Source organism: Drosophila sulfurigaster, chromosome 3 (genome assembly GCF_023558435.1).
Source record: "Drosophila sulfurigaster albostrigata strain 15112-1811.04 chromosome 3, ASM2355843v2, whole genome shotgun sequence".
Taxonomy (NCBI): domain Eukaryota; kingdom Metazoa; phylum Arthropoda; class Insecta; order Diptera; family Drosophilidae; genus Drosophila; species Drosophila sulfurigaster.
Window position 1 is genome coordinate 37,323,508 of NC_084883.1, and position 10,715 is coordinate 37,334,222.

The 10,715-nt window shown below is 34.1% G+C and overlaps 3 protein-coding genes across 9 annotated transcripts; 2 read left to right on the forward strand and 1 right to left on the reverse strand.

Moving 5' to 3' along the window:
• Positions 1-712: 712 nt before the first annotated feature.
• On the forward strand, positions 713-6,231 carry LOC133842776 (huntingtin-interacting protein 1). The gene is made up of 9 exons (XM_062276018.1): positions 713-848; positions 1,933-2,354; positions 2,418-3,154; positions 3,215-3,324; positions 3,387-3,920; positions 3,982-4,236; positions 4,301-4,736; positions 4,800-5,201; positions 5,267-6,231. Exons 1-9 carry the CDS (start codon positions 813-815, stop codon positions 5,752-5,754), a joined length of 3,420 nt encoding a protein of 1,139 aa, XP_062132002.1. The 5' UTR covers positions 713-812; the 3' UTR covers positions 5,755-6,231.
• On the reverse strand, positions 6,132-8,997 carry LOC133842779 (protein ABHD18). Of its 7 annotated transcripts, none has more exons than XM_062276026.1 (7): positions 8,826-8,997; positions 7,631-7,865; positions 7,457-7,569; positions 7,255-7,393; positions 7,106-7,195; positions 6,334-7,046; positions 6,132-6,269 (listed from the first exon to the last, which is right to left on the reverse strand). In XM_062276026.1, the coding sequence occupies exons 1-7, from the start codon at positions 8,915-8,917 to the stop codon at positions 6,185-6,187; spliced, it is 1,467 nt and encodes a 488-aa protein (XP_062132010.1). In that variant the 5' UTR covers positions 8,918-8,997; the 3' UTR covers positions 6,132-6,184. The 7 variants fall into 7 exon arrangements, with proteins under 7 accessions (XP_062132010.1, XP_062132009.1, XP_062132008.1 ...); XM_062276025.1 differs by having other exon boundaries at positions 7,631-7,868; XM_062276024.1 differs by having other exon boundaries at positions 7,631-7,898; positions 8,826-8,996.
• A 242-nt stretch (positions 8,998-9,239) lies between these two features.
• On the forward strand, positions 9,240-10,419 carry LOC133842782 (uncharacterized). Its single transcript, XM_062276032.1, has 4 exons — positions 9,240-9,391; positions 9,579-9,784; positions 9,843-10,101; positions 10,153-10,419. Exons 1-4 carry the CDS (start codon positions 9,331-9,333, stop codon positions 10,338-10,340), a joined length of 714 nt encoding a protein of 237 aa, XP_062132016.1. The 5' UTR covers positions 9,240-9,330; the 3' UTR covers positions 10,341-10,419.
• The last annotated feature ends 296 nt before the right edge of the window (positions 10,420-10,715 follow it).

Here is a 10,715-nt window from a genome sequence, read left to right on the forward strand (position 1 = left end):
TTTGTATCTGTGTGTGGAGTGAGTGAAATAGCTAATGAGCACTTGGGCAATATTAACACCTATCCTCAAACTACCAGGCACTCACAATACCTAAGAAGTCCGAAAAAAAATAATGCATCGATCAACTAAAATATTGTTTAAAAGAAAAACTGGGACATATAATATTAGAATTTGTTTTTTAAGTAAAAGTTAAACAACAATCGCTCAAGGGATTGTTTTGAATATTAACTATTGTAACGGTTAAAAATACATTTTCCGGTATATTATAATAACATCCGGTACATGAAAACAACATAATGAAAAATATACCAAATATACAAAAAATTGTCATACTTTCTGCTTCGTTGAACAATTCAATAAACGAACTGAAAAGTTAATTTACGTCGTAAATTGTATTTAACCAATTATATTAGTTTATTTTTGTTGCTTTTTAATTATTATCAAATTTTTTAAACAAGCTTAATAAATTCGCATTGTTTCATGTTCCGATTCCATTGTTTCACAATCCGACGCTGTCTTTCCGATTACTGCCAATATGCTACACACCACCAAATGGAGTATCGATAAAAACAATAAACAAAAATGATTGTATATATGTATGTATTTACAAGCGTACATATACTTATGTGTACACAATGCTTGAGCGAAAGAGTACAAATGAATACTTTTCTGATAAGATAATTAATGTTTCAAATGTATTTCTGTTTTTCAGTTTATACACACATACATACGAGCCACATGCACTCATTTGTATCTGAGTGTGATTCACTTCCAGTTCAGTTCGTAAAGTAAAATTATTGTAAGGCAAAATAATGACAACTAACGCAGAGAAGGACTTTTTTCACTTGGTATGTACAGATCCCTACATCTGTAAACAGCACAAATACATCACCCAACATCATTACTTGCATTGCTTGTACATTGAGTTACTTACATACGCACATACAATTGTAATTCCATCGCTTTAAATGCACACATCTGTTTGTATTTGATATACATATGTATGTATGTAAATATTTTTTTTGTTACTCATACGGCAAATATGTAACTCAAGCAGAAGTGAATAGTAATAGTGCATTTTTGTTTATTTACTTACGCACACACATGTGATTTAACCGCATACTAATCCATTCAGAAAAAGGCGGAGGCAGTGCCAGGCATGCGCTGAATGAAAATCTGACCAAGCCCATTGCGCACATTCACAATTTTGCATATTTGTTGTTGACAAATAGAAATCGCAGGCATCCATGAACAATGAGTAATCATTCATTATATTTTTAATTTTTGGTTTACGCTTATACTAGAGTGGCGGACAAGTGCTGCCTTTGTGCCTAAACACTTCGACTAGGCGATGCCTACTGCCTGAAAAGATGTTTCTCTTTGGTTTTTACACTTCCTACGAGAAGATGGGAAACCTGTTCTGCTCTGTTCTAAACTTAGATAGGAACTTATTGCCCTACGGCACGATAAGACAACTAAATTAAGTCGCATAGTACTTTTATTATTTGCATAAATCCATTAACTACTGAAATGCCATTGTTATCTATAATCGCTGATATAAAAATTATCTCTTACTTATCATAAAATAGGTTACGATTACGTGCGTATAGTTAAGGGTATGACCCAAAATATTTTTTGTTCATAGGGAGAATCCGTAGAGTAAATAAATAGTGCACTTCTAAAAGGTTTCCTTAACTTTCGTATGCGAAATACTATATAAACAGATGTTTGTATTAACTCTAAGTTTAATTTAGAAGTTATTATTTTTTCATGACTCATTTATACATTTGTAAATCAACATCTAATACTTCTCTCCCTTCTTTAAAAAAATCAACTAGTTCTTATTAAGACATAACACTTAGACTCAAAATTTACTATAATATTTTTACTTTTTAAATCAAAATTATTAAAATTACTTATATTTTTTCGCAGAACCAAAGTGTCAGCAAGGCCCTCAATGGACTGGAGGCTCCATTGAAGTCGAAACATGCTCGTTCAGCTATTATTATCATACACAAATCGAAAGAAGCGCGAAGCTTCTGGGCCGTCATTACACGACAGCCGATTATGGAAAGTCGCTTCGCCGCTTGGAAATTCTGTCATCTGCTGCACAAAGTCCTTAGAGAAGGCCCCAAATGCGCGATACAGCAATCCCTGAAGCATTCCAATATGATACTGGAGATTGGCAAATTGTGGGGTCATCTACACGATGACATTGGCAACTGCATAAAGGCATATAGCAAATTTTTGGTAACCAAACTGAACTTCCACGAGAAGAATCGCATGTATCCTGGAACTCTGCTCATAACGTTTGCTGATATCGCACATGTCGCCAATGGAGATCTAAATTTCTAGTATGCAGTAAATAATTAGATAGTTATGTGATATTTATTTACTTATTTTATTCTAAATTTTAGTTTTCAACTTTGTGTGGAAATCTTCGATTACCTTGATGATATAATTGCTCTACAAGTCGCCGTATTCAGTTCCATTGATAAGTATCGCATATCGTCAATGACGCAGGCAGGACAATGTAGATTAGCACCGCTGATAACGCTGATTCAAGATTCCAATCCATTGTACGATATGAGTGTGCGACTTATGTTTAAACTGCACGAAAAGTTGCCCAACGACGTGCTCAGTGGTCATCGAGAACGTTTTGCTGGCATTTTTGCCAGATTAAAATTGTTCTACGAGAACGTGAGACCACGGCAGTACTTCCATGATCTGATTACAGTTCCACAGCTACCCGAACATAGTCCGAACTTCAAGTCTCAGGTCGATTTTGGCAGTTATGTTCCTCCTGTTGTCCATGTTCAATCCGAACCAGATCCGGTTGTTGAAGATCTGGTTGATACTAATTCCGCCAATAATATTGTAGAGCAGGATCAAATTCTGGTTCAGCGCATTGAAGTTCTCGAAAGTATGATAGATGATAAGGAGGACACTATACGACAACTGAAGGATAAACTCGATGGAAGCCTGAATCATTTTAATGGATTGGAGCAGACGTATAAGCACAATATCGTGGAACTACAAAGGAGTAATACAGCATTGTGTAATGATCTGGAATCATCGAAGGAAATGGTTGCAAATTTGCGGATGCAAAAGGATGAGCTCGAACTGCAATTGACAAATAATCCCATCTTAATTCGTAAGTAAAACCACAATCAATATTAATTTTAATATTCATTTATTTATTTATTTTTCATAGAAAAAGTATTTGAGGAAGAGGAGAAGCAAAAGTTGTCTTCAGAAAAGTTTAACAAGCTTAAAGTAATGTACACCCAAATCAGAGATGAGCACATAAGTTTACTTCGTCAGGTATATAACTAATTATATTACAATATTGCTCTTATTAAGTAATAACTTACCAATCCTTGCAGCATGGCGAATTTACCAAATCGTTAAATAAAGAGAAGCAAGCGAATGCAGAATTATCAGTGCAGATTAAAGATCTAAATAATGAAATCTTGAAGAAGGACGAAAGTATTGAAGCCGACAAAGAGAATACCGCAAAGCTTTTGCTGGAAATTGAAAATCAAAAAACTCATTCGACAAATCTTGAAAGTGTTGGCAAAGAAATGAAGGCTAAATACGAGGCTATAATACAGAAAAAGGAAAGTGAAAATCTTGAGGTGCATTCAATGGTAAATGTGCTAAAAGAAAGTGAAACTGAGCTGGGCACTGTTAAATTGGTTCTAATAGAAAAAGAACAAAAGCTGGCAGAAGCAGAAAGTTTATTGATTGCGAAAGATAAAGAAATTGCCGATAACCTTAAAACGTATGAAGAGAAAAACTCGGAACTTTCTACCAAAAATAAGGTTTTGGAAGAAACGCTTCAAAAGGATTCCGAAGCCTCTCGAGGTTTATTAGTGAAGAGTGAAACCAAGCTTAAAGAAAAGGAAAATGCATTGCAGGTAACTTATAAATATATATTTCTTTAAACAACATGCTAATTGGTATTTTCAATATTTTTAGGAAGCCGAAACTTCTTTAAAAAGGTTAAGGGAAGAAAAAGTAACATTGGAGAAACTCGTAAGTGAAGTGCAGGTCTCGTTGAGTTCAAAAGAAAAGGAAGTCATTGAAAATCTAAAGGCACACGAAGAGAAATATAGTCAGCTGTCTATTAAACACAAAGAATTGGAGGACATTCACGAAAAAGATACAAAGGATCTCCGTGGGAAGTTGAGTGAAACCGAAAGCAAACTTCAACAAAAGGAAAATGCTTTACAGGTAACTAATATACAACGTCCGAGTATTTTTTATCACAATTATATTTTGTTTTATTTTTTTGTAGCTAACTGAAACATCATTAGCCAAAGTAAGCGAGGAAAAAGTGTCCACAGAGAAACTCTTAAGCGATGTACAAAATAAGCTAAAGGAACGCGAAGAGGATTTAGTGAATGCATCAAATAAAAATGATGCGCTATCGAACCTGAATCAACAATGTCAGAATGCCTTGCAGATGATGAGAAATCTGACAATTCAGACTGTGAAAGAAATGTGTTCTTCGAAACTAACCGATGTGATCGAACAGCCTATGGAGGGAGTATTAAAAATCTCCTCAAAGACGGAAACTTTGCTTAGCAAAATAATGTCTTCCGCGCAAACACCAAATGAAGGAAACACCGAAAAGTTGCACGATATTTTATATTTAGGTTACTATTTTATAGAATTGTATGACCAATGCGATATGATCTATAAATCTACGACAGAGATCGAAAAGGGTCAAGGTAAGCGTAATCATTTGATTTTGATTGTATACAATATACTAATTGAATATAATTTTATTTTAGATATTTTAAATAAGGTTCGCACAATGTGTCCTGACTTAACTGAACTGTTTGTTGTTGTTCAAAAGGATGAAAACAGTTCGGAAATCAAAACCGTTGGACAAAAGATACAAAATAAATTGTCCGAATTGAATGAACTTGTGCGCGGATTAATGAGCAACTTTGAAAATAGTGTGGACTTGGACAAACTTATTCAAACCGAACTCAAAGAAATGGATATTGCTATTGAGGAAGCAGCGACTAAAATTATTGATTTGCTTTCCAAATCGCGTGAGACCGACAGCAAAATAAAACTGGAAGTGAATGAAAAGATTCTGGAGGCTTGCACATCCCTAATGGAGTCTATTAAGATATTGATCCTGAAATCCCGTGTGCTGCAACAGGAAATTGTTTCCTCCCAGAAAGGTAAGCTAAGATATTTAAATCGGTTAATGATTTGCTAATTGAAATGTATCTCACAAATATCTTAGGCAATGCTACAGAGAATGAATTCTATAAGCGTAATAGCCAATGGTCTGAGGGTTTGATATCAGCATCCAAGAGTGTGGCTAAAGGTGCCAACTATCTCGTTGAAGCTGCCAATAATGCGATTAACAGTGAATCTGGACAAAATTTCGAACTAATCGTTGCTGCACAGGAAATTGCTGCTTGCACAGTTCAGCTGGTGATGGCCAGTAAGGTGAAAGCCAATCTCAATAGCCCAAACTTGAGCAACTTGACACTCGCATCGCGCAACGTAACGAAAGCCACTGGAGTTGTTGTTGCAACTGTAAAGGATGGTAATGCAAGAACGGAGCAACAGCAAGATTTGGAGTTTGCGAAGTTAACACCATCACAATTGAAGACAATGGAAATGGAAATACAAGTGAAAGTATTAGAACTAGAGCAGGCACTTCAAACGCAACGCTTGAAGTTGTCCTCATTCCGGAAGGAGCATTACCAGAAAACAGAGTACTAAACATGACAACAAATGAAAAGAGTTTGTATTATTTTTTGTTTACTTTAAATTAATATACAATTTAATATATATAAGTGTATAATTTGTTAGTGTGGTGCTGGAGTAAAATACAGTCATAGTTACTTTTTCAGAAAATAATATTATTATATAATATTTAAACCATTTGTAAAATGACCTTGTTGAACTCCCCCAAATGTTAAAGTACCAAAATTTAAAAAGTTGTCCAAATAAAATAACTTTAACTTTCGAAAAAAAGCTTTTTGTGTGCCTTGGAGGCCATCATCTATACTTAATTATGCCTTACCAACTATATACTTTGTTGTCCTTTACTTTTGGATGGCCAAATATGTTTTTATACACTGTGATGATCAGCACCTTTGATTCCTCGCATGATTATCGTTTCTATAGGATTGTTTTTAGTCTCTTGCATTTATTTTATGGCCGCTTTCAAATCATCATATTTGGCATTTCCATAAACCTTTTTAGCTCGCTCAAATGCCTCAATAATGCATGATCTGCAAAACATTTAATATATATTTTTATACTATTTGAAAAATAACATTCAATGCTTTTCCATACCTGAATAGTTTTTGGTGCAAAACATAGGCGCTTACATGGCCAGCATCTAAATACCTGACTTCAGCACCTGGCCATATGTCCTCAAGACTCGAGCAGCCTTCTCGTGGAACATAGGCGTCATCTCTAGCACAAACTGCTATTATTAGGGAGGTATCATGTGGAACTGAGAAGTTCTTCAAATGAGTGCACTCATCCATTACACCTCGCATAAATTGAAGAGCCTCTCTTTCCCACCAATTTGTCTTTGTAATATCAATCTTTTTGGTCTTGTCTTGTGCGGATGAAGGTAAAATATATTGCATGAGTTTCGTTAATGCAGAACTATCCTCGATTGATTCTGGCTGGCATGTGGATAGTTCTGAAGAGTTGCCAATATTTTTATCAAGCATATCCTTTAATGGCAATGGCATATTGCTTGAATTCACTGCTTTATTTTCAAGCGATTTCATTAGGAATATTGAATTATCCTTATCCGCTGAATTGCATGGGGTGTCATAGTTATTACCAACAGTATCGCACTGTTTCTTTCTCGTATCATCAATGTCTTCTTTTAACTCATGCAGAGACTGATTAAAATTCTGAATAAACTTTTGACCAGCTGCAAACGCATCATCGATAATAGTAACCATTTTCGAAAGACGTTCTCTAAATTGACCATCCGAATAATATTGCGTTTCCAACATATCCCAGTTAATAGATTGGCTCATCACTCCCTATGTGTAAGAAATTAATATAATTAGAATTAAATAATTCAACTAAAGATTTTACTTACAGTGGTAAATACTGCAGACGCAGTAGACCATGATAAACAAGGAACAAGAACTAAAGGTTTGGGCCAATTTGTTGCTGCCAACGATGCCATCTATTAAGATAAATTGTACTTAATGAAGGCAAGCTATAATATTTATTGACTTGACTTACATGTCCTCCCATTGATAATCCAGTGATACCAAGAGGACCAAATCCATTTCTTTCACACCAATGCAAGAGCACAAGACATTCCAGTATTAGGCACCCGCCCATAACAAATATATCAGAAACATTGTGTAAATTTGATCGTCTAAAAAATAAGAACGGTATGGTTAAGTATTTCCGCTATTCAAATAAAGTGTATTGGACATACATTTGATCGACAGGTTTTCGGAGTCCATAAAATGGATTTTCCAGTATTATAGATCCAATGTTGGCATCTTTCAATAGAGGTTTAGCAATAAGGTTCCTTCGACGCCAAAAGAACTAAACAAAAGGTAATTTATATAAAAACAGTTTATTTAATTTTAAAGTATACTAAACTTACATGATCTCCAGTTCCTGCCAAATGAATACAGACTGGTTTATGCTCCTCGTTAATCCATTTATTGGGAATTAATAACTGGAAATATGCTTTTTGTGCGGCTTCTGGAACAACTCCGGGAAGATGTAGCTCCAGTGGAGTCATAAAATTACCCTCTATCAATGTGGAGTCCGAGTATTTTTTCTTCTTGGTAATCTCCACGGGATAATCTCGGGGTACGAGCTTGTAGCATGTTTCTCTACTGGAAATAATTTTTCGAAACTGAAATACTCTGCAAATGTAAAAACACAAATAACTGGTTATTACATGTACTTACTAGATAACTCGAAAGTTCCGAGCTTGTTTACAAAGTCCTCGAGCTAGTTGAAGTATGCTGCATTTTTTCTAACTTTTATCAAATAATCCCTCGATTTGTATATCCCTAAAGATATTATACTATAATATGGGAATTTTGTAGATAGAGCACTTCTTGATGAGCCTAAGAAAACGTATATGTTGACAATCTAAGTAATATGTGATAACTATAGAACTGTTACATTCAATGTGTATCCTTCCAGCTATGCTATCGGTTGTTAAAGTCCTTCAACTGGCAGATGGGTAGCAGTTGATGAACCAGGTGGGGAATGCTATCCATATAGGCAGCCAGGACGATACAACTTGAAATATATTAAATTTAAATTTAAACAAACCATCTATCAATATAATTTCACGATCAGCAAAAAACAGAAAAAGGTTCCAGGAAAGCAGCATTGAAATAATAAATAAAATTTATACAGAAATTGTTTTTAGTAATTTGCCCTGAAAATAGTTGATGCTACGTTAGCATAATTTATCTTAATATTAATCAATATTGTATAATATAAGTATGCGGTTAGTTTGGGAATACCCGTAATTAAATACGATATGTTTTTCATATCGCAACTACATACTCCAGATAACATTACCGCAAAAACAAACCCTTATGTCGGCACCTAATGTTATTATTAGATATTTATATTAATGAATATTAATGAAATAAAATGAATTATGTGTCTTCCTGCCTGATAAATGACGGATAATTTGCTTAAATTAATATATTTTTATTCCATTTGCAAGTTACGTAAAGGACATGAGAGACACAACCCACACACCCTCAATAAATACTTATGCCGAGATGCATGTGTAGTACGTGCATAGTCTAGAAACTTACTTAACTTACCTACGTAAGTTTTCTGGCTTCCCCCATCCCTTCTCAAAGAATCGCGTTATGAGCATTCGTCGGTAAAGGCTATCAAGTTTACTAGGCGGCATATTAATCTATAACAATAAAAATTTGTACTATAACCGAAGGGAGTTTGTCGGCACCAACTGAGGTGCCTTGTCTAATTCATAAGTTCACCCGGTGAACAATGAACTAACTCATTTCCCTATCGATAAATTGTTTCAATTTCAGATTTAATTCAAAGCTTAAGACTGTAAACAAATTTAGCTTTACCAACTGATAAAATGTTATTGATTATATATCCCATATACAAGTGTAATGCATCGTTTTTATTCAAATAAAACCATGCAACTGTTCCATTTCAAGTGCTAAACAAATCGAACAATTCCATATTTATCGATTAATTGAATAGTTCGATAATTGAGTTACTGCACAACTAATCATAAAAAACTCATTTGTTTACAAATTCAGTGCTACAGAGGAAAGCACAATTTGCATTAACATGGATCCGGCAGTATTGATTCTATCTTATGGAAGCGTTTCTTCTAAGGAGATTGCTGAAAGTATGTAGTATTGTGTAGTTATCTACATATCTTTTATGTTTCTGCTCTACGGGAGTTTATTTTACTGACGCTGTGCGCTTATAGCACGATGTGAAAACGTCTTCAATGATTCATAATGAAGAAGAGACAACTGTCTCTACAATTAATATTTATAAAATTATAATTTTTAATGTTCATACTTCTTCAGGTATATTAGGTGAACTGAAGCAGCCCAAATTGATAACAACAAATATATATGAAACAACATCTGTCAATTGTTATAAATGTGACATTATCACTAAATATTATAATACCAGCATATCTTTAATTCCCTTTGATGGGAAATTTGAAAGTGTTCCACCAGAAATCAAAAAACTAACTGAAGCTTTAGTCATTTACTTTGAGCCATCTGATGTAAGTTTATTGTTATCAACTACATAGTTATACTTTACTTACTTTTGTTTTTTTTCAGAGAACTTTTATAAAAAATATTTCCGGTTTAAATGACTTCGTAGAATCAAACGAAATTCAAATTGGTTTCTTGGTGACAACTTCGTTTTCTGGCAAAGCAAATGAATTGAATGCCGAAGATCTTAGGGAACACACAAATGTAGTATTTGATATTGTTACTTTAAAAGAGGATGACGAGGATGCAGACGACACTCAAGGCTTAAATTATTCAGAAATCCTCGAGGGGCTAAAAAATTGTGTGTGGTCAAACGTAAAAATTGGTAAGTCTATATAATTATTTGTGAAATATTTACTAAATATATTATATGCAGGTTCAAACCGCAATCATTCTGCTGATCCCGAAGAATTGGAAAATCAACTGAACGATTTTGAAAATTTGCTTATTACTGCTCAAACACTTCGTAGCGATCCCAATTTATCGAGGGAAGAATTACTAAATAAAGCCGAGCAATTAGCTGAGGTTATGTCAGCAATATTAAATGATAATGACAGTGATTAATTGTTGTTAGTTAAAAAATATTTGTAATAAATAAAAACATATAATACTTTATCAAAATAAATGTATAGCTTAAAATAAATTGATAACGATATTTGAACCTAAAATGTAGATTCTATACATAACCACTCACCTAATCACAACCGGTCTCAATTGTAAACAAACTAGAGGAACAGCAGGTGATTGGGTTTATGAACAAGTGAGTCAAAAATGAACAATTACTCTTGGTTCAGAATCGATATGTAATACGCAGCCTACAGTTCACACACAACAATCGATATCACCGAGAAACACTGAAAAGAAACAAGTCACCGATTAAATAATAATAAGGTTGGAAAAAATATATTGACAATATCAGCAAAAAGATTCAGTTCATGA